Below are 24,818 nucleotides of genomic sequence, written 5' to 3' on the forward strand. Positions count from 1 at the left end.
TCTCATCACACTTAACTCTCATACTCATAAACCTATCACACATCCACAAGGATCTCAGCCAGTTCAAGGGACATCACCATCTACTCTCTCTCACACACCTTCATCTGCCCTGGGGATCATGTCCTCATCCATCCATGGCACCACTCACCATCCACACATGCCACGTATCCTTCTCATCTGGCCTGGCAGGCATCCTGCTTACATTCTCTCATTTGTATTCACGCAGGGCAAGCTGGCACACAACAAAAGGGAGGGGTCACAGATTGGTGGAAAAATGGCCGACATCAAGGTCACACAGACTTTGAAAATAGAGTCCTTCAGCTGGCCAGTAACTACCTGGACCATTCCTGTGCCCCGATGAGGTGGGCAGTGCCCAGCCAAGTGAGGATCCAACAGTGCAACATCCATCAGACAACCATGCAGTGAGTTCCTCTGTTCTGCAGTCCCCTGCCGTGCTTATCTCTCCTTGCTTTCGCAGGCACATCTGGGGTGCAGCCACGGAAATACACAAGTCAGGCCCTCGATTCAAGCCCTGAAGACACCTTGGAAGAAGAATCTGATGATACCCTAATTGAAGTCCCATCTCAGCGCTCACCCACACCCTCCACCAGCGCAGAGACACACACAGCAGGTGGTAGCAGGGACTTTCCAGGTCTCCAGCACTCGGAGGACTACTGCGGCCAGAAATCTGCTGTGTCCAAGTCAGGTGAGCAACCTCTGGACTCAGTTATACCTCAGTTGCTGGAGCTGCAAAGGCAAGCTCAGGAACATCAGGAAGGGATGTCCGCTGCACTCCTCAGACTGCAAGGCACGATGGAGGAGTCCGTCCGCCTTCAGGCTGAGGTGATAGCGCCGGCATTGCAACACGCCAAGGTCAACACTGGTAGGATGGAGACTGCCAAGGAGACCTTGGTCCAGGACATCGGTCCTGCACTGCTGCGTGGGCTGAACTCCTTCACTCTGCCATAGATGGCCTTCAAGAGTGTCAACGCAAGAGGGGCACGGGACAGCTCAATCTCACTCCAGCTTCCCCTTCTCCTCAAGGAGTCAGCCAGGGGCCATCGGGCACCAAAAGGGAGGACCACTAGCAGCTCGACACCCCAGGGCTATCTACTCAGGTGACTCCGGTAATGTCTGACCAATCCAAACCCCCTCTTCCCGTGGCCCCAGCAGCTCAAGCTCAACAGGCTGGGGAGGGTGCAGCTGGCCCACAGCAGGACACCCTAAGCAGGCCAGCACCCTCCAGGTTTCAGCCCACCCAAGGACTCCCACCAACATCATCAGTCAGCAGGCTCCTTCCACTTCCACTGTGGTTATCGGGGGAGCACCAAGTTGTAGAGGCAGGGTTATGAAGGTTAAGGAGATGTAACACTTTCAGATCACAACCAACTAAACTAAATTAACAAATCAGGGACAAAGTAAAAGGCAGCCCCTTAAAGGGCAACTGCAAAAACAAAAGACAAAATGCAAAAGAAAGTTAAGAAGGTACAGCCTGGCCACGGGTGTTAACCACTTGTACATAATGTTCACTATTGTCTATAAACTCCTTAGAATGTCACCTTATCCACGTATGGCTCCTTGCTATGATAAGCAGTGTTCATGTTACTCAGATGTGAAACCTTGGTTCCTGCACAAGCTAAAGGCAGGTGTCTCATTCCAGGGCTTCTTCCTTGTGCAGAGTGCAACCTTCAGAGCAAAGCGATGGTCTGGTTTCACACTCTCTGGATACATTAGTGATGCCTGCACCTCGACAGTACTTGTCATTGCTGCTAGAACGTTGTGGGCAGGTGTCACAGAGTTCCATCATTCTCTCTGTGTGCTCTCTGTACTGTTAAGATGGGGCTGGACGCCCATCTCTTCTGATCTGTGTCTGGTGACATTGTGCTCCTGAAGGGGTCAGGTGCTGAAGGTTGACAAAGCATCAGGTGCTTTTAAAAGTTTCACAGCTGCATCTCCATGGTATGATCCTGATCACAGAGCGCAAGCGAGCTGCCCTCAGCCAGACAGAAGTCAAACATTCATAGAGGCAGTGTGAAGATCTATGGAGTGTCATCATCCTCTTGGAGTCTAGTGATTACTAGGGCCTCCGCTGCCTCTCCATAACATGAGCCTGAGCACTGAGGGCATGCACATTATCAGCCACATAGGAATCAAATGTTCACAGATGTAAGGTGAGGATGTCAGGACTGTCTTCACTGCACCTCGTCATCGTCCTCTCACGGAAGATGTCTAACCACGCTCGCCTGCCTCGTCTGGCCAGTGCAATGGCCTCATCACCGGCATCCTTGCCTTCGAGCACTTCATCACTGTCAGCCCCTTCAACGTCCTCCTCATTGAAGGAGACGTACAGCTCTTCCATCTCCCCCTCAGGTCCTCCCCCAATTGCAGCGCCAGGTTGTGTAGCGCGCAGCAGGCAACAATGAAGCACGACACCCTCTGGGGACTGTATTGCATTGCTCCACCAGACCTGTCGAGGCACCGGAATTTCATTTTCAAAATGCCTATCGTTTGCTCCACAAAGGTCTGAGAGCAGCATGAGCCTCGTCATACTGTCACTCTGCTGCAGTCCAAAGCCGCCACATGGGTTTCATCAGCCACAACCTCGGTGGGTAAGCCTTGACATCTTTCAGGGTCCAGAGAGGCTGCAGGGTTGACTCCTGGAAGACAAGGATCTGAGACCAGCTAAGGATCTACATGTCGTGGACGCTCCCTGGGAATCATGTGTTTGTGGTGGTCACACACCCGCTGAACATTCAGCGGGTGAAAGCCCTTGTGGTTGACGTAATTGATTTCTTGTTGCTATGGGGATCTAAGTGCCACACGAGTCTAGCCAATGACACCCTGCACCTGTGCAAAACCTGAGATCTGCGCAAATCCCAACACTCTTGCTTCCTGGTTTTCCTGATCCCAGTCAAAATGCACAACGTTCTGTGCCTTCATGGAGATGGTGTCTGTGACCTCCTGGATACACTTGTGCGTGGAGGCTTGCGAGTTCCCATACAGGTCACCTGTGGAGCCCTGGTAGGAGCCGACGTAAAAATTGATCGCCATGGTCATTTTCACAGCCACTGGATGTCCTCCATTTCCCCATGGTGCCAAATGCTGCAGCTGGTGGCATATATGACTAACCAGTTCCTCAGACATGCACAATCTTTGGCGACATTGGTTCTCAGTCATCTGCAGGAATGACAAGCGCCGTCTATAGACCCTGGGTCTAGCGAAGCATCTACAAGTGACAACTCTCTATGGATCTTCAGCTGCAGACTGCACAGCAGGCCCTGCCACACCACCAATTTGAGGGAGCTGCTCCTCTCTTTGCCGAGTCCACTGCTCTCTTCTTCTTCTCTGCTCCCTGTAAGCTGTGAGGCATACTGCTAAATCACCAGGCTCATAATCCTGATGTTATCCTGCTGCAGAATCAAAGAGAAAGACGCGTGGGTTAGCACATGTGTCCTAAGAACCCCTTTTGGTTAAGTGTGAAGACCCCTTCATGCATGCAGGAGTGCTGGCCACCACTTGCATGGCCAATCTATAGTGCACTCATTGGCTGTCTGAAACCCCATCCACCTCCAAGGTTCTCCACTTGAGCGATTGATGGCAGCTTCGGCCACTGGACTGCATGCTGTGCTCTCAGCTCAGGCATTCTCCTAACCCATACTGTAAGGCTGTGCTGTTAGCTTGAACCATGAGGGATACTGGTCTAAACCTTAATAAAAACATTGCAAGGGGCTGTGAGCACCTCCCCCAGTGACTGTGCCATGACCACCTTTTGCAAGGGGATTCTACTACTTGCCCACTCGGCCAATTGCTCTTCTGCCCCCTAAAACACACATTAATTTGCAGTCTGCACCCAAGGGGTGAAAAGTTCTGGAGCATTTGGTGGCTCTTTCATGTTTTTGCATTGCTTGAGTTGGCAGAAAAGCTTCAGGGGTCTGACTCCAACCATGTCAATGGAGCTGCTGAACAGTCTCAGCTGCGGAGGAATGTTTACTTTTGACAAGTCACGAAGCTGTTCTGAAGTCACGCTGACGTGGTCGTTAAATTTGACATGGGTGGGATGATTCCAGTGAGCAAGGCTTATAATGAGATGCTAAAGTATTGAAATTAGGTTCCCAACGTGCAGCAGCGGGAAACGCAACCCCCATTGACGGGTGGAGCAGACGATTGCAAACTGGTTTCACAATGGCATCAAACCAATTTTTGACCTTCTCGCCATATTGTTCTCCCACCTGCCATGAATGCCCAACAGCAACAGGCCGGATGACTCCACCCAATGTCTTGACTCAGCTGCAGGCTATTATCAGTCATTTCCTCACTGCACTCCTTGCCCCTCCCTCCCCCAAATGTCTGCCAATTTATGTCAACCAAAAGATTTTCTGTAATCCATAGTATTTTGAAACTGAGCATTTCTTCCTTCTTGTAACAGACATGCAACAAAAAGGCTTCCTGGCAAAAATGGTGGCTGTGGGAGGTGACTAAGGTCTATATCATAGAAAAACCAAAGTCATGTTCAAGAGCAAAGCCTGGTACTCAGATACACTTCTCCAGTAACCGCACCTTAATGTGCACCAAACTGTTCATTTAAACACATTGTACAAAAGAATTAAAAGAAAGAACTTATTGTCTGTTTGAATGCATTATAATTTGTGGCACATTTCCAGTATTGTAAGTGCCGTTGTAAGTTAACAATACCAGTTAATATAATGTATACCTCTAACAGGTGATTTGAGCTTAGATTTTAAAGCTCAGAAGGAACAATGTAGTAACTTTGTAATATGGTTAAGACATGCATTCCATCAAGTGCAGCGGAGTTTCTGAGTATCCCCATCAGATATGAAGCCTGATCAGACCTCAGTCACAATGCATACAGTACAGCACAGCATAGTTAACAATTGAGCAATAACTGGCACTGTAACAAGTGGAAAATAAGTCAGTAATTACATCAATGAACTTATTTTGTGAAGGGTATATGGAAAAGTAAAAACCTTGAGAGAAATAACAAAAAATTGCACTGTGAATGTTATACCACTGAGGTTCCCAAATACTTTTGTGATCTGCTGCAGGTTGTATTCCTCACTGCACTCCATGCTCACCCCACCCCCCCACCTACTCCCCTCCCTATGGAACTACCCACAGAACAGAGGAAAGTTGCAATACATCTGTAAAAAGTTTTAATTTTAAAACATCATCTGTAAGCATGGGGCTGGGTGGTGTCATGTATCAGAGTGCAATTACGTGATTTGAATATCAGACTACTGCAACAGTAGTTTACCTTTAATTTTAAAAACTGGTGCTTGTTTCACTTGTAGCATTTTTTTAATTCCGTGTCAATGCAGCCTTTCCCAGAAGCGTTTGCATCAAGTCAATTTGACAAGGTAGTTGAATTAATTTACATTCATCATTTACAAGATCAATAAATTGAAAATCTTCAATGTTGGCTTAGCATTAGAACCTAAAAGACAATTGGGGGGAAAAAATCAGTTACCAGAGAGATATTGGTTAAGTTTCAACATCCATTAGCTGTAATAATTAGAGGCAATGGAAATTCACTAGCATGAACTGTTGGTTCTGCTACTTTACAAGGATTGCATAGAGCTTTTTGATCCACAAAGGGTCATCTGCAATTGTACTCTTGCTCGAGTGACAGATTCAAGTGGATGCCAATGACCAGTTACTGATTATCATTCGGTTGCAATGCAATTATGACTTTCCACTATATTGAAAAAAAAGTCAAGATTTATTTAGGAAACGCTGCTATTAATTTAAACATTGCTCCACAACTGAGGAAAAAGCATAACTTGCCGACTTTTAGATTTCTTTTAATGTCATGATGGACATCTGCCCAGGGAACCAACTATAGTCTGCTCTGGTATGTGGCCAGCTGCTGAACGTTTCAGCTGTTGTGTGGAAACTAAGTATTACATGAAAAATGCAGCCCAAATGACTACAGTGGCTTTGATGATGATGAAGCTGTAGTGACTTCTAGCTGCACAAAAAAATGCACCTGAATTGCACTTCAGAACCAAGAAGAAACCTTCCAATTCCACTCCCCTTGCTGTTCAGTTTATCTTTTTATCACTCCAGGGATCATACAACAGCAAATGTAAAAAATGTATTAAAATTGACAGATGAACTAATTAGAAATACTTGCAATAAAGCAGCACTAGGATCACAAAAATAAATTTAACACTTGCCATCATTGAGCACTGCAAGTACAAACATACATCTCCAAATTCATTACTTTCTCCACCTTAGTTTTAATAATCCATTAACTAACAGGAAGAGTACAGAGAGGAAAAGACCAGCACAATGTTCAGCTTATCATATTTTAAATGCTCTTGATATGTTTAAAAACAGTAGAAATGAACAAAGCTATAACCTTGGACTTTGGCAGCTTAGTTATTTTTCTTAGTGAAACTTTCTATTCTTATTCTGCGTTTTGGGGGCATTTCCCTTCCTGCTATTATTCTAATTTTAACCTTTAACTTTCTTTTATTTCTTCTTTCAGCCTAATTTAATGTATTCTCACTTGCCATAGCTGTTTCAATTTTTCTTCCTTGTACTCTGGTCGATTTATCTGTTTCTCCTTTTCTACTGTTTCAATATGCACTCTATTGTGAGCCAATATACATTTTACATTTTTGCTTCTTTCACTGTCCCTCCCGCCACAGATATTTTAAATCTGCATAACATGCACATTATAAACTTGATAGTTTACACATTTTAAAATTAATTTATTCTGCAAACGGAGGATATGTAGTACAATCAAACCGAAAGCATGCTGCTTCCAATGGGGCTTAAAAATAGTTCAAGGATTGAACTCGACGAGAATATTAGCATCAGCTTGCAAATGATTTAGAAAGCAACAGTTGAAAACTATGATAATGAATCATTTTGCTTCAGAGACCTTGCCCATTGCTCGGCACTTCCTTCTTTGCTGCTTAAGTGTCTCGGAATGTTTTATTACATTAAAAAGGTGCTATCTAAATGCAAGCTGTTGTTGCTTAAACTATGTTTTTAAGTGAGCAAAAGCATGCATGCACAAAATGACATAGCGTGATAGACTTTGAAGGTTTCTCAAATGTATAATCTCAGGTCATTCTAAAACAACAGGGAACAATTTAACGGGTGCACTCATTATCCAAAATGTAATCCCAATAGAAGTTTTTTTCTGAATTGTCTGATGCTCCAAGGATTCTACTGACACTTGTTTTAAATCATTCTCGCAACTGCCTTGCCAACATTTACAATCTTAGGCTGGGGGTTGGAGAAAGGATGGAAGACAAGCTGAAAACAAACTGGGTCAAGATGAGAATGGTTTTAAAATTCGCTAAAAGCAAGATTTGCCACATACTTTTAGATTTGCAATTTTCTTTCACCTCCTCACCACCCACACCGAGCCCAAAGCCAATCGCAAGGGATTTATTCTAACTATATAGGGGGAGGCAATGGCGTAGTGGCATTGTCGCTGGGCTAGTAATCCAGAGACCCTGGGGACCCAGGTTTGAATCCCGCCATGGCAGATGGAATTTGAATCAATAAAAATATGGAATTAAAAGTCTAATGATGACCTTTAGGGAAGGAAATCTGCCATCCTTATCTGGTCTGGCCTACATGTGACTCCAGCCTCCAGATCTTAAATGCCTTCTGAACTAGGGATGGGTATGCTGACATCCCAGGAATGAAAAAGAAAATTACCAATCTTCCCTGGGTGTGAAGTAGATAGAGTTATAACAGCAAAGGAGTCCACAGAGTCAAAGCCAGTCCTCTGTAGAGCAATCCAGTTAGCCCCCATTCCCTGCTCTATCTCTGTAGTCCTGCAAGTTGATTTTAGTTCAGTTGTAGGATGGGGCACTGCTCATCTTGTAGATCTGTTGGCGTGGTGAAACCAGTGGCTCCGATCTCCCATTTGACTTGCACCGGCATAAGGTGGGGTCGGGGTGAGGGAGTCTTCTGTTTACTTCATGTGTAACCCCAGCTTATTTTCCAAGGTCAACTAATTTCAATAATGGTGGACAGATTACCATTAGAGTGCTGCCTGAGATTATCCTTTTGCATATTGGGTGGTAGGCAGCAGGAACTCGTACTGCCATGGAGTTCAGTATTTCAACAGCTCAAAAGGTGCAATCAAAGGAAAAGGAGGCAGAACTACACGGCGGCCAGTTTTACAGACAGTAGATGGAGGTGCTTTCGAAAATAAGGCAGGAAAGGCTCAGCCTGTTTGGCATCCAGGTCAGAGGACCCCAAAGACCAATGGCTACAGTTCAGTAGAGGGAGGTTGCACTGGATATTAGTGCCAGCTCCCGATTCCTTGCAGTTCAGTGATGTCATCAGGATATTCCAAGGTAAAATAACAAACCCACATTTCCTCACAGGTGGCCAAAATACAATGTCCAATATGTCAGCCCTTTGCATATATTCATGACTTGAAGAGCACAAGACTGTGAGCTTGTCAGCAAAGCTTTTTCCATCCAACCTGCCAGCAGCAAATCAACCTCCCTCCATTTTGTTAGCCTCATGCTCCCTTTCCATGACACATTTGGGATTTTTCAATTTGTTTCTATTATCTGTCATCATTCATTCATGCACCTCTGCCCCCACACTTTCATTTTTTTTAAATTTGTTCATGGGATTTGCACATAGCTGACAAAGTCAGCATTTATTGCCCATCCCTAATTGCCCTTAAGAAGGTGGTGGTGAGTCATCTTCTTTAAATGCTGTGGTCTATGTGGTGTAAATACACCCACAGTGCTGTTTGGTAGGGAGTTCCAGGATTTTGATCCAGGGCGATGAAAAGACCAACACCGGCTTTTCAAACTGTCAACAGAATTGAGAAGAGTAGGAGACAAGAAGTTAGAAGACAGCTGTAGCTTTACCATTAAAGGAGTCTGTCCCTTGCTTTTTACAGGAACACACCTAACTTTAATGCTTTCTATGCAAATCAGTATGAAATGCCATTTCTGCCTCATCCGTTCAAATCACTGACTCTTGCCAGGGATGTTATGGTATTTGCAAAGATGAAAGGCACCCAACCTAAATGGGGTGTGTAGTGCCTGGTGACTTTGAACTTCCTGGTAAGGCAAAACTTGAGCCTTGGCTTCGTGTTCCTTTTTGCCTGAACTTTTGAAGCGCCTTGGGACATTTTTTCTACCTTTAAATTCACTATGTAAACGGAAGCTAATCTTGTTAAGATATGTCTTCCAGCAAGTTTTCATTTACTTCTTCAGTTTGAGGCTCATGAATTCTGTGTAGCTTCCCAGGAAGATGCAGGGCTGGATTTCATGGGGGCAGGCAGACTGCTTTTTAAACACGTTTAAAAAATGGCTGACCCACACCAAAGGTGGGCAATCCGAGTCAATTGGCTCATTAACAAGCTCAATTGGTCATTAATTATTGAAAAATGGCAAGTGGGCTGCCGATTTCGGCACCCACCCACCTACCGTAGTATGGGGACAGTTCAGAGGTGGGCAGGAAAGTGATGGGTTTGCCACCCATCATATTCTATGCACCCACCCCCCTCACCAAAAGCACGCCTGCCAGGGGGCTGTAAAAGCCAGTCCATAATTAGGTCCATTCTGCCACCAAAATGATATTAAAGACTGCGATTGGGATGATCGCCATGTCTCAGATGTCTGGATAGATCATTTCACATCATTTCAGAAGGCAGCTCACCACCTTCTCAAGGGCAACTAAGGGTGGGCAATAAATGCTGGCCCAGCCAGCGAAACCCACATCCCATAAATGAATTTTTTAAAAAAGTACACTCCACAATTTTGCCATTTAAAATATCCTCTTGCAGGAGCAAGGGGAAGAAGGAATCATGAGGCAATAACGTGAAGAAAAGATCTCTGCGCAAGGTAGACTGATTGGTGTTGTATTCTCATCTGGAAAAACCATGATCATGTGGCTGTCGATCTCTCTCTCTCTAATTTCTAGTTTGTTACTGGTCGCGTATTTATCTAGTACAAAGCAAGATAATGGGGATGCTGGAAATCTGAAGTAAAAACGTAAAAATACTGAAAATAATCAGGCAGCATTTGTGAAGAATTAAGCGGAAACATTAACTCTGTTTCTCCCTCCATAGAACTGGTCTGACCTGAGAATTTCCAGCATTGGAGAGCTGCCAGAAATATATAGTCAGTGTCAGCTCCAGTATTTTTGTCTAAAAGTGTATGTATTTTGAGCACCTGGGAACCTGAAGACATCACTTTTTTTCTTTTTCTGCTATTAAAAAGTGTTCTTTATAGTAAAGATGAAGAATGGCCACCTGGTGCAGTTTTATTCGTATGGCTGGAAATGGATTTTTCACCAAAAATAAGCATTTTTAAGTAAAGTGGCCAGTTCTCCACCAAACAGTAACCAATTTAAAAATCATTGAAAATGTCTTAAAAAATATACTGAGCCATTTAATAGTGTAGTTTGTGTACACAAGTTAGTTTCTTACTAATTATTTTGTTATAAAGAAAACTTCTAAAATTTTCCTACTAGTGCCTGTACACCTAAGAAAAAAATGGTGCAATTTGAAGAGTCCTCCTGAAGCAGCACAATTGGCAAATCTTGCAATGTCATCCTGGAGGTGCAACCAGTTTTATGAGTGGTGCCTGATCCATAAAATTGAATTATTAAACAATGTAAAAGATTGTGGAAAATAAAAAGACAAGGGGCATTGGCTGTAACGCAGAGGTTTAAAATTTATCAATCTTTTGCACTGGTATGTCACATTTCTCCCAGATTGTGCTGCTATTACTAACATACACAAGCTGAAAGTCGACACTGCCATTTCTATGGAAACAGTAGGTAGTGATACTTTCTTATCAAGTGAAGGGATAAAAAATGTTCTATGCTAGAAATTAAAAATATTGCTTTAGTCAATTGCTGACATGCATGTTTAGCCCGAAATAAGGCACATGATTCAATACGATCTCTTCTGCAAATATTTGTGATCAGAGGTGCTAAAATTATGAAGTAAATATTCAGCCAACTTCAACTGTATATTACAAGAGAAAAGAGTTTACACTTTTATTCACACTTAAGCAATTACATACACACACACAATAGATGCACACTTCTCATTCAAAATATTTTCTTCACTTACCCCTACTATAAATTCCTCTCAAACTATTAGCGTCAGAGAAAACGTAATCACTTTTTATTAATGCCCAACTACAACACTTTACAAATTAGCCCCAACATCGCTATATTATTAATATTCAGATATAATTATGAGACTGGATACTGACAGTTCTCCCATGCAGAAGGTGATCACAGGCTAAACAGCTGTAAAAATTGTTGGAGGTGCAGGTTTTCTTCAGGAGCAACTCAAAGTCTGCTCTCTTGTCATAATCCAAATGGCAGGATATGCCAGTGAAAGTTTAATTTGCTGTCCTCCACAAGGACATTCGACAATTTCCATTCTAAATATGAGGTTGGAGGCTATTCATTCTTGAATGAGGGTTACTGTACAGAAAAGATCACATCGCGCTTAGCCAATATCTGATGAGATTAATGAATCAAGGGGCAACAAAAGCCTAAATATTTTTCTCAGTTGCAACAAATAGTACACTACTCTAGCCCTGGTGAACAAATGCCAAGCGTTTTTATCTTCTGCACACGTTTATTTGTTTGAGCTTTTTTCTTTCCATAGTAGCTCAATACGCTCATCTGATCCATTTACTGCAGGGGATCCTGCTATGACCAGGAGAGATGGCCAACATAATTACCTACTAGTTTCTAGGATACACAGTGCTTCTTCCTTCACATCAATCCTGAACCAAATGTAAATGCATACAATATTCACATCTACAGCACCTCTTTGGGAGTGGAAATGGGGGTTGTAGATTTTATGTAAGGAACTGGATGGCCCAAATGTCATCCTGCCTCATCCGTTCTAATCTTTGTGATGATATTCAGATGCTTGAAGTCACTCATGTAGCCGACTTTGCAGCCACGAGGTCACATCCTCTTATCCGCAAGGCAGAATGTCCGTGGCTAATTAAATTCCTCCAAAGACACACAATAAAGCCACCACCAAGTCACCAGCTGCAGAGAGTGTGATTTAAGTCCACTACACCATCGCTCTGAAACAAAGCAACAACATTTTCTTTGTTTTTGGATTATTGCTAATGTTCGTTTATGTGCATGGCCAGTATAATGCATGTATGTTTTCCACAAACATGCTTAAAAAAGCAGAAAAATAAAAAATAAACAATTTGGTCCAATGACTTTCCTGAATCTTCCATGATCTGTATACACTGTCATGAAAATAAAATAAATAAAATAACTAAAATAAATAAAATAACTAAATAATAACAGAAGATACTAGAAAAACTCCGCAGATCTGACTGAGAGAAACAGAGTTAAGGTTTCGAGTTTGTATGACCCTTCTTCAGACCGACTGAGTTTTTCCAGCATTTTTTGTTTTTGTTTCAGATTTCCGGCATCCACAGTATTTTGCTTTTAGCTAAACTAAAATGGTCTGCTGGTTTTGCTCCACAGAAGACTGGCGTGCACATAAAATGTATTCTTACTTCCCAATTTAAAAAATGGATTTACACATGTATGGCTGACCAAAAACATTGAGCTTCAACTTTTACTAACCCTAAGGTTTGCTAGTAAAGTAGACTGAATATTGTTTTCTTCATATTTCTTGATCTCTGCCATCCGGCAGCTATTCTATTAGCAGATTGTCTCATTTCATTTACTTAACCATTTTGCACAAACTGAGGCTTAATTATGTTTTAAGAGCTAAGTGCCAGAATCATGCTGGTCACTCTCCATAAAGCTTCAACATATCAAATTCCTTCATAAGGATATTGTTTCACTATTTAAACAATTAGCAATATTAACAGGAACTAATTTACAAAGGAAAAAAGTGTATGATGCAATAGGATTTATACTGCACCAGTGTGACCTAACGTCACAAGTGACCATGAGGCATAGGAGCAGAAGTAAGCCATTCGGCTCTCTGAGTCTGCTCTGCCATTCAATGAGATCATGGCTGATCTGATAATCCTCAACTCCATTTTCCTGCCTTTTTTTCCATAACCCTTAATTCCCTTACTGATTAAAAATCTGTCTATCTCAGCCTTGAATATACTTAATGACCTAGCCTCTACAGCCCTCCACAGTAAAAAATTTCACAGATTGACAACCCTCAGAGAAGAAATTCCTCCTCATCTCTGTCTTAAATGGGAGACCCCTGAGATTATGCCCTCTGGTCCTAGGCTCTCCCACAAAGGGAAACAACCTCTCAGCATCTACCCTGTCAAGCCCCCTAAGAATCTTACATGTTTCAATAAAGTCACCTCTCATTCTGCTAAACTCCGATGATTACTCCAACCTACTAAACCTCTCCTCATAAGAAAATCCCTCCATACCCAGGGTCAACCTAGTGAACCTTCTCTGGATTGCCTCCAATGCCAGTATATCTTTCCTTAGATAAGGGGACCACAATTGAACACAGTATTCGAGATATGGTCCAACTAATGCCTTGTATAGTTTTAGCAAGACTTCCCTATTTTTATACTCCATTCCTTTGAAATAAAGACCAACATTCCATTTGTCTTCCCTATTACCTGCTGAACTTGTATGTTAGCTTTTTGTGATTCATGCACAAGGACTCCCAAATCCCTCTGTGCTGCAGCTTTCTGCAGTCTTTCTCCATTTAAATAAAATTCAGCTCCTCTATTCTTCCTGCCAATAACCCACTTATGTACCCAGTTTGAGTTTCCACATTAAAAGCATTATATAAAATGCAAGTTGTTGTTAATGCAATGCATAATAAAATGAAGTTTGGGAAGCAGTTACAATGGCATCATTATTAAACAACTTCTCCCCATACCACTTGCTTCAGTTGTGTCATCTTCATGAAATACAAAAATAAGGTTATTTTCCCACATTAATTCCATCTGCCAAGTTTTATATCTGTAGTTTTGTATCTTCCTCTGGTTTGGCATATCAATCCACTTTTCTATTGTAATTTGCATTGATCTCTGCCTCAGCCACTCCACGTATACACATTCTCACAGAATGAGGGAAACTAGAAAGTTGCTATTATTTAAAAGGGGACTTTTAGGTTTGAATTTTATGATAGAAATATTGATCATGTCTTATTAATAACACACTGGTGTAATAAGCAAAATGTAAAAGTACATTTTAACATAAGACCTGAACAGTTGTACTTGACCCCAAATTTCTCACAACTGGGACAACCACAAAGGCCAAATGCTTTCATTATTCAACTTTCCTCATCACCGTTGCCTTTGATTAGTCACTTCTGTTTCCCAGACAACAACGATAACAATCACACAACAGAATCGGAAGGAGCCAAGTGATTTCAACAAAATGAAATTCAAACCTAAAAGTCACCTCATAAAATGAAAGCAACTTCCCAGTTTCCCTCATTCCGTGAGAATGTACACACGGGAGTGGCTGAGGCAGGGATCATTGCAAATTTCAATAGGAAAGTGGATTGATATACAAAACCAGAAGATACAGGGCTACAGATATAAAGGAGAAAGTAGGACTGCAGTTTTGGATTGTTCTAGCACACACCCAGCATGGATATGATAGGCCCCCCTATGTGCTGTAATGGTTCATGGGAGGGAGAGTACAAAAACAAAGAAAACAGTGATGAATGCAGAGAAAAGACGAGAGGAGAAACCGAAAGATAAAAGGAGAGACAAAGGAGACAGCACAGAAAAAGGGGAAGGCGGGGGACCAAGTGAGCAAGAGAACGGAGAGGGAAGTGAGAGCAGTAAGGGGACAGTAAAAAGAGTTGAAAAAAAAAGAGGGGGAAATTGAGAAGAGAGATAGATAATGGATAGAAAAAGAGCCTTCACTTTTGGATCTCAGATATGAAGAGCAACAATTCGATCACTGCACCAGTAAAGCTGACACTTGTGAAAACAGTGAAGATGGGATTATTAAGAGCCAGAATTCGTACTCTTCAGTAAAACAGTCATTGACCACCTTATTAGGAATCATTGTGCATGAATTATATTATGACAGGCTGCTACATTGTGCTTATTCTATATACTGCCTATATAATATGCAGGTTTTCCTTACATTTGCTTATTATTGTTCTTGCTAATGAAACTTCCTGCAATCTGTTTCTAATAATCAGAGAAAATCTTGACTCATAATAGCAATGTATTTGTAATGAGCACTGCAAAATCAGCAGTTTTTTTTTTACAAGTGGTTCCTTATAATCACTGCCTCTGGCAAATGGAACAAAGAACCCAATTTTAACAGCATGCAGCAAAAGTTCAAAAACTGCATGTAATAAAGCTGCACCTTGCTGCGCACAAGAAAGGGTTCAATGCAAAATTCCCCTTGATCCGACTTCCACCCTGTCCATTAACTAGTTGCTAATGTTGGCTCTATGCAGCAGAGCGGTTGCTTAGTAGCCAAATAGATATTTTTTATGTATTCTTCTGGTAAGCAGCTGTGTTCAGAGCTTCAGAGTTCAATTTAAATTCTTCAGACTACAAAATCTTAGTAGGTGCCTTCGTCCCTCAGGCAGTCCCTCAGGGAGAAGGATGACTTGCTGACACTCTGCTTCCATGGGTTCTGAGATGAAAGATAAGTCCAATACGCAATCTGCAGACTGTGCCACATACAGGGCAGGTGGTGCTTGAAGCTTTGGGTGGGCGATTTGTTTGAAGGTTTGCGCGCTCTCTCCGACGCCTCGACTTTGCCTCTGTGTGCTCCTGATGAAGTCTCTCGAGGTGTTCGATGCCTTCCTGTGTGAAGCTTCTCCAGTTTAGTTGGTCTCAGGCCAGGAACTCCCATGATTGGGTGGGGATGGTTGACCTCTTCAGGGATACTTTGGGAATGTGTTTTTGCTGTCCTCCTGGGAGTGTCCTGCAAGTTCCAAGTAGAGCAGGAGTCTGGTGTCAGGCATACGACCGACATGGCCCGCCCATTGGAGCTGATTTTGCATGATTAGCGCCTCGATGCTGGGCTTGTTGGCTTGGGAGAGGATGCTGCTGTTGGACCTTCTTTCCTACAATCTGATTTGGCGGAACTTGTGAAGGCAACATTGGTGGTACTTCTCCAGTGCTTTGGAAGTATCTGCTGTAGGTTGTCCAAGTCTCCAAAGCACATAGGAGTACCAGGATCACTGCTACCCAGTAAGCCACGACCTTAGTCTCATGTTTGAGATCTTGGTCCTCACTAGGACTAGTAAGTGTAACTTAGTCACAAGTAACCTTAGTCACAAGCCGGCTGGAGTCGACCAGCTGACCCGGGGAAAAGTTTGGAGGTAGCCACATGAGCTGCCAGGTGCCAAAGCGGGCTGTTTTAAAGGTGCCACATGGCACCTTGATGCCATGGAGCTTTGTCCCAGTTAAAATAAAAACAAAGGCCCTGCATCCTTCACCCCTCACATCCCTTCACCCTCAAAACACTCCCTAGGCCCCATCCATGCCAAATGATCCCTCATGCCAATTTCAGCCTCCGACCCATCCTCCATAGCACCTTATGCCCCCTATACCAAGCTCTCCCCTTCCACCCACTCCACTGTCCCTCATAGCCTCTATGCTAATCCATGGCGCTTCCATACCATTATATACTGTCTTGATGGAACCAATGAATGTAATGTATAGTGGGATGTGTAAAAACAACTTTAAGTGCAAAATGAGGTTTGGCTGAAAGCCCAGACAACCATTAGAGTACTAGAGTTGTGCCCCAGAGCAAACATTGTTTGATTGACAGCCCCAGCTCTCTGATCTTTGCTGTCAATTTCACAATGTTTGTTTACATAAGTTAAATAGTTTCAATAGTTTGTGATTTTTGTTATTGATGCTTTAAAGGGTCTGGATGATTGACACTTTAATTAGCTTGTAGTGAAATGACTTTTTTTCAAATATAGGAGAAGGTCATGAATGAAATTTTTTTAAACTTCTTTTTTAAAAAACACACCCTACTGTAAATTATAGGGTTCATTGGTCCTAGACAGTGTATAATGGCTCAATGGACATAGAATTGGCGTAGGGGGTATGAGGGGTTATTGGGGTGGATGAAAGGGTAGACTTGGAAGGCAGGACTTGGCATAAGGAGCATGAGGGCATCCTTAAGAGATGAATTGGGGGGGCATGAGGAACACCTTTTGAACTTACCTTTTAAAAGGTCCCCTCCTGCACACTAGGGTTCACAACTTCTCTGAGGGCCTGTGAGCCACAGCTCATTAACAATCTGGCCCAACTCCATGAAAATTGCATAGGAGTAGGATATGCCTATCTCTGCAATGGAGCTGGTCAAGTCGGGAGTGCCGGATGCAGGCTTTTGACAGGAACCAAGCCACACCCTTTAAAGGCACTCCTGAAAATCAAAGAGCTCAGGAATCCCAGAATCAGGACACAACCATCATTTTTATAAGGATTCCAAGTCAACCCAACTGGTGAAAATCTAGGCTAATGCCTTAAAGATTTGATCTGAAAATATGTAAAAATTTATGTTATGTAGTGCAATTTAAGACCAGTTTCTAAATTAAAGCATTTACTGCTTTACTATAAAAGGGAACAATGGTCATTTTAAATCTTTGATAATTGGAAAAGCCATACATAAAGAAATGTGCTGCAAAGTTATTGAGTCTACTGTATCACAAGGCTTAATGCATCTCAAGTCTCAAGGCGATAGTTTATTCTACTAATGATGTTTTGTGCCGTTTGCAGTCAGTCACTTGCCAAATTTAAAACCTTGTTCTCCAGTCTATAGAAATGTATGTCCTTGACAGTACGACAGAACAAATCAATACAATATTTAAAATATTAAAAAAGTAATTTTCATAAAGTGCCAGATGCAGACCCATCTCAAATATCAATTATAACAACAACGCTCCCCAGTGTCAATTATCATTTAAAGCAATTCAAACATTATGACCACAAAATGTCAAGTACTAGTGTTTACTCTCCACTCTAATTAGAGTATAGCTTAGAAATCTAGATTTGAACAAGTAAAGCACCAGGATATGCTCAGAGGTTTCCAAGTGGAACAGTACTTTTTCCCCTTTCTTTCAAAGCAGTTAAAAATTGTCACCCCTACTACCAAACCCACACATCATGTTAGAAACCGAAATACTGATAACTGACCTGCAAATTCAGGGGTAACCCCTGGGCCATTCTTTGCTGCAGGGGAAGCGGCTTTCTGGTCACCTTAATCACATTTTTGCATATCTGTCAACAGAGCATTGGCACAAAAAACACCATGCTACAACTGCAATAAGATAGCCGCTTCCTGTCAATATTTTTAAGATCAAGTTCCTCATGAAGCCGAAAAGAGAAACACAAAGAAAAGGATTATCACTATAATTTCAGTGAAGCGTGGTGAATGTGAACTTTTTGACTTCTGTCCGAGCGTACTGTGAAAAATCACTCAGCAATAAAATTAATGAATTTATCACCGTGCATATCCTTCAGCCCTGCCATTCGTCCTTATGTTCACCAGTCTCTTTGCCCCACAATTCGTAATGTTTTCAATTCCCTTGCCCCACAGTTGTGAACCCAATTAATCTGTTTCATTTTTCATCTTTAAATTCTTTTCCCAATCCATCCTTTTAACCATCTTGCCAAACTCTCCCAGTTTTTCCCAGCATTGGTTCCTTCATCCGATTTATTCCAACCCCTCCCACCCCACTCAGTAAAGCACTTTGCAACATTTTCCATGTTCAAGTTATAATATAAATGCAGGTTGTTGCTGGCTTCCAAATCTGGATGATACTTGAAGACAGCCGGAGTAGTTGTGGTTATAGGTTTGTCACTATTGCTGGAAATAATTTTTTGGTAATAAATTCAGCACCGCACAATTGCCACATTTCTGAGTTCAGTTGAACTATCTTTGCATTGGACTTTTTGAGCAAAGTGAGTTTTCACAAATTTGCTTCAAGAGACATTGGGATAGGAATAGAAATAGAAAGAACAACTTGCAGTCACAGAGCACCTTTAAAAAGGTGGTGAAAAAATCCACTGCACTTCACAAGATGGTCATCTGACACCAGGTCACATTAGGAGATATTAGGACAGACGACCAAAAACTTGGGCAAGGAGAGCAAGAGAACAAAATTATTTTGTTAAATAATAATTCTATTTCCCCGAGTTGAAGAGGATAAAAATGCTAGAGGAAATCAGAAGGTAATAGAATCGCAGGAAAGTACAGTACAGAATGAGGCTATTCAGCCACTGAGTCTGTGTGCCTGGTTAAAGATAAGCTGCTGATGTAAGCTAATGTGGTGTGCTACTTATTTTCTATCGAGCTTACCTTTCTGCAATAATAGAAGTATTAACCGTTGTCCCCTTTACATTTGGTATTCTTGCGAATGATGAGTGCAAGACGAAAAGCTTCTACATGTCTTTTTTCAACGATACTTGGCCAGAGAAGGTACCTATGGCAGGCCTGAATTTAACTATATAAATGCATGTTGTCTGAACCGTGATATTTTTCCTACTGACAACATTGCTGAGGTATGCAATATGCATCTCCCATTGGCAAAATAATATTGTAGCAAAATCAATAAACCAGCTTTATTTGCCAAAACGAAGCATAGTTGCAGAAACAGTAAAGTTATAATATATTATGTATTACACTGATTTACAAATTGAATTTTGATCTACGAAATGGCATAGATGACTGTTAGCAGTTTATTTATAAAATAGCACATTATCCAGTATGGGAACTAACAAAAGAGTTTGCCAATCCTTTTTAATACTTCCTTGTAATGAAACCACCATACAGCCGTTGCTGCAGCCCATTTCCTATATGCAACTCAAACCCCAGGGGGCAAAATTAATTCCATGCAAATAGTCCCTTCCACACACTTGCTATGCAATATTTCAAAAATTGCTGCAATACAATAAAATTAAAACCAACACAATTTTAAAATGTCAAGAAGAATTCTGGCAGATATGCTATTCAAACAAACATAACCATATTATTCATTTTATTATTCATAAAATGTTAACTTTGTTCTTTATGGATGACATGAAAGCCACCCATTGAAACATTAAATAGCATCCACTAAACATGGTCCCCGATTGGGACCATGAAAATCCAGCCCAAGCAGTCACCTGGGAGGTGAGCTACTTGAGGCCCTGCATGAGGAAAAAAATAAGCAGGGTCAAATACCACTAATTCCACAATGGTACATCAATACCTAATAATTAACACTGCCAAACCATTAAACCCCTGCACCATGCCAAACACCTACTTGCATTCTTAACGCCCAAAGATGAAAATGTGCATTAAAATTTGAGCAGTGTCCTGGTTTTAAACAAACCAAATATGTAGCAGACGACTGACTGTGACATGTGCAAACTTTCCAGGCTAAACCACTGCTTAATTGCACCCATGTGACTTTTGGCATCAAGTTATTTTTTTTTATCCTGTTGCTATCCATCATGATATATAAAATGTTCAAGACATTGAAAGGATTTTCAGAGAAGCTATGAAAGAGCTCAACTAAAGTATTATGGGATTCAACCAAGTCTGAAAAGGTATCATTCGTAATTATTAAATCAAAGCCTTTTTAAATGATACAGAACGTGAAAAAAAATAGTGCAGTGGCAGTCCTCATCAGGAAAATGTGATATGCATTAAAAAACATGCACATGTTACATATGAATGTAATCATTTGAAAGTTGGGGTTCTGGAGTGGGTTCATTGTAAAATAATGAATATTTTGCTGTAGTACAATGTGCATTGTGGATTTGAAGCACATCCTGTATACTCTATTAATAGAACATGTGGTTGATAGTTCATTTCCCACTGAATATGAAGCTGTAGGAACCCTAATGCAGGATGACACAATATTAGGCTGGGAAACAAAAAACTATCCACATCTGAAAGCTCCATATTAGATCATGGCTAATAAACTCTGTACCAAGAGTTGTTGCATTTAACTGACATCTTTGGTCATACACGCTTTTAATCTTTTCTTTGGATGACCATCTGGATTATAAAATCACTCTTTTGAAGGCCAAAACAAGAACTATTCATTTCAGAAGAAGCTGAAACGTGTTAACCGCAGTCTAAGCACATTTGCTGGTATCTCATTTATGAATGCATAAATACATGAATTCTGATGCTTTCAGAAACATAGCAACATTTTGCTTGGCATTGTGACAGTGTGTTCATCCACAGGCTACTGAAATTTGTGCTACAACTCATTAATATCGCCACTTGATACTACACAACTTTAATATTTCTTTAAAGAGAGAGATATTGCAGCAGTTTTTCTTCTTGCACTCATCAGAACAAAGCAAGAATGTAAAATTTCAAATGATCACAACATTTTATATTATATTACAGGAGAAAAGGATTCTGATTGGTTGGGAAGTTGACTCTGATTGAAGCTCAGGGAGCAACACTTCACCCAAAAAAGCACAAGGCTTGAACATATTCCTTTTGTTTGCAAAGAACAGGTCCTTGGCATATGAATGTATATCACTTCTAGCAAGCATAAATAAGGCATGTTGCTCACTAATAGCTACACAAACACCAATTTAATATAATCATCGAGCTCATTACGTGGCTCATTTACACTTGCTAGAAGCAATATACATTCATACGTAGGGATCCTTTTCCCGCAACCAAAGGAATATGTTCAAGCCTCATACCTTTCCTGAATTGACTAGGAACTCAGGGAGCCTATAGTTCTTTCATGCTTTCTCCATGGCAATATCTCGGCCAATCAATCAGCATCCTTTTCTTCTGAAGTATAAATTGTTGTGATCATTTGAAATTTGGCATTCTTGCATTTGTCCTATGTGCAACATGTAAAGCTTCAGCAACATGTCACTCTTTTCAACAATATTAATTTTCATAATTCATTAATACATTATTCTCTCTTTTAGATCACTTATTCAAAATCTTTTTGATGCAACAGCACTCAAGACTGAAAAACAGATATTTAAAAATGTAACATCCAGTTAAGATGTAAGCACTCACAAGAAACAGAGTATCCAAACATTCACCACATCAAAATCAAAGCAATTTATCATATCCATTTACGATTTCAAATTGAAGGGGAGAGTTGGTGGGGGGGTGGGGGGGTAGTTTGCATTCCTTTTGCCCTTGCAAATTTGTCATAACAATGTTCAGTTACCTGAACACAGTTCCCAGTGTCAGAAATATCGATCCTATTTACTATCCATATTATTCTAGAATACTTTGGCTCTTCTGACCACCCTCCACTAACATTCTTTATCCCTTGATCACTTATCACAACATCCAAGCAACATCACACCCTGAGATACCAGCTACAAACATCAGTTAGGAATAGGAAGGAAGGAAACATATCTCAAGTAATTCTTATATATATTCAAATGTGTTCACTTGATCCTTTTGTTGAGATACAAGAAACCAAATAAGGGAGGGGAGGATAGAAAAGAGAGAGAGAGATAAATGAAGTTTGAAAGAGAATGTAAGATGATGTCACCACATGGGTAACTGCTAGATCACACAACAGAAGGTCCCAGATTTAGCTGGAGTTAGTTCTTAGCCAGGGTGGCAATAAGGAGACTACCATTAGATTCAGCACCTCTGGAATATGAATGAAAAAAGAAACATCAGGATTCCTGCTCCCAAAGACTATCCAAATATCCAGGATTGTTGAATGTTCATGTGTTCTAACATTAACATATGTACAGTAATGGATTTGGCAATGATGTCCACCACCAGCCATTAACACTCATTATTTAACTTAAAAAGGAAAAATGGTCACTGGGAGAAGATAGGAGAACGCTATTAGCTCTATATGCAAAGAAGGAAACAGCAACTTCAAGGAGAAAGAAGATCAAGGATAAAACTAGAAGGTGGGGAGGGAAGGTGTGGAACAGGGGGAAAGAGCATTCATATTCACCAGCATTTAGATGCATCAATGTGCTTTATTGCAGAGTAGTGAGGTGAGAGTTCACTCTCATTTCCAATTGATTTGTATTCTTGTATTACTGACTTCCAATCTTTGCTTGTCCTCTCGTTCTCTATCAGAAACTAGGGCAAGTCACCAGAGGTTGACAAGAGCAGTTCACAAGCCTTTAAATTCACCTAGGTGTAAAAACCTAAAGGTGGTTGATACTCAGAAGACCATTAAAAAAATGCATTTCAGCTCCAAAATCATAGGATACGGCATCTTTAACACTTTTAAAAGAATCACTTATCACCTATAGTAATGGCTGAGGGAAGGAAGGGTATTCATCTGTGGTACTACATACAAAACTGTAAACGTACTTCTGAATGGTTAAATGCAGCTTCACTTCCAGGTAATTACACACCTGTATTGACAACAATAACCCAACCCATGTTAAGATATTTATAACAGAACCCTGTGGGTAAAGGGGTTAAAACACAATTTGGAGGGAATGGACAACCAATCCTAATCCCAATCCTAATTTAACAAAAAAGCTCCAAATCAAAATATGGAAGTCAAAGAGGATTTTAATCAATAATGCAAAACAGTTAAGTATGAAATACTTCTAAAAAAGTTAAAATTGCATCATTGCTTCAATCCTCTATCCCTTGTACTGAAATTACAACACATATAGTTTCTGAATTGCAATTTTAAAACAAGAGAAAAAACTTCCGGGTAGAGCCGGACCCAGCTTGGAACAAATCACCGAGCGCCACGTGTTAATATATTAAAGCTACTCCAGTTCACAAGGGAAGGAAGGATCCTAAATATAATCAACTACAAAGATCAACTCACAGAGCTGAAGATACAAGTCATTTTATAACACATGAAAATTGCATTATCCTGGGGGGTTTTTTCTTCATCATTTTAACACTAGCTATAACAACACATGTGTATTTGCTGAAGTGCTCACGTACATTGGGGAGCTGCTCCAGATCTGATATGGGCAGTAAATTTCTGTGTAAATCCACTGAAACATGGGTCAGAAACAACACTGAAAGGTGCATCCCTCAGCTCGAAAGAAGCCCAAATAAAATCCTGAAGTAGAATTGCAAACACAGTGTAGGGCAGTAACAGCTCTCAGGTGCTCCTTGCAGAGGTTTTGCAGTGTGTTCCCGAAATGGAAGCTTTTCCAGGAGCTACAAGGACCCCTCAGTTACAATTGTGCAGCATTCCTTTAAAAAATAGAAATTCTCTGCATCCTCCCTAAGCTTCGCCTGCACAAGAAATAAACGATTTATTAATGCACGAACCCGAGCCCAACTCACCGCCTGACGTCGAAAGCCATCCCGGCGGCTTTAAACTGTAACCAAATCAACAAGACAATTAATGTAGTGGAAATTATCAAAGGTAAAGTGGGCAACTTTATCTGGAGCCCGCCGGCTGCCTCCCGGATGCACCGTCACTCTTGGACGCCTTGCATTTCGCTATTGGCTGCGCTGAGAAACAGGTCTCTACTCTTTTTCCGGTCTGATTAGTACAGTAAAGTTGGTGCCAGGGGGTTGTTCTTTTACTCTCTTTCTTTGTAGAAGAAAGTGACAGCACTCCTCGCCTCCCCCCGCCCCCACCATTGTCGACACGAGAGCCAAATGGCCAAAGAAGACAGGAAAGATGAGGTAGAGGTGCAGGCGCAATGATTTTGCCACGGATTCTACTGTTAGAGATGCAGTGCTGAACAATCTGACATGTTAAATTCTACATGGCTAATGGATTTTGGCCACTTCTGTTTCGACCTGCTCCCCCCCGCCACCAACAATTTGTAGAGGCACTTCAGATATTGCTCATGGTTTGAACTGTTCAAGTTTTGTGCATTTATATATAATAGTTAGAAAATGTGAAAACTCAAAACAAAAACATTATCACAATTTGGTGGCATTTATTTAATTACTGGCGAAACATAGGTGTGGAAGTTAAA

At 41.3% G+C, this 24,818-nt stretch overlaps 1 protein-coding gene across 3 annotated transcripts in view; it reads right to left on the minus strand.

Moving 5' to 3' along the window:
- ergic1 (endoplasmic reticulum-golgi intermediate compartment 1) overlaps positions 1–24,312 on the minus strand; it is a 96,995-nt gene extending 72,683 nt beyond the window's left edge. The window contains exons 1-2 of one of the 3 annotated variants that reach the window (XM_041193580.1): positions 24,172–24,289; positions 5,273–5,452 (exon numbers count right to left, since the gene is read on the minus strand). Coding sequence is in view for 2 of the 3 variants with exons in the window: in XM_041193578.1 (XP_041049512.1) it covers positions 23,821–23,882 (62 nt within the window). In the remaining variant the exon portion in view is untranslated. Of the gene's footprint in view, positions 1–5,272; positions 5,453–23,820; positions 24,038–24,171 lie in introns of those variants that run through there. The other 2 variants (XM_041193579.1, XM_041193578.1) reach the window with 2 other exon arrangements.
- Between the last annotated feature and the right edge of the window lie 506 nt (positions 24,313–24,818).

The sequence above is a fragment of the Carcharodon carcharias genome, chromosome 8 (genome assembly GCF_017639515.1).
Source record: "Carcharodon carcharias isolate sCarCar2 chromosome 8, sCarCar2.pri, whole genome shotgun sequence".
Lineage (NCBI taxonomy): Eukaryota > Metazoa > Chordata > Chondrichthyes > Lamniformes > Lamnidae > Carcharodon > Carcharodon carcharias.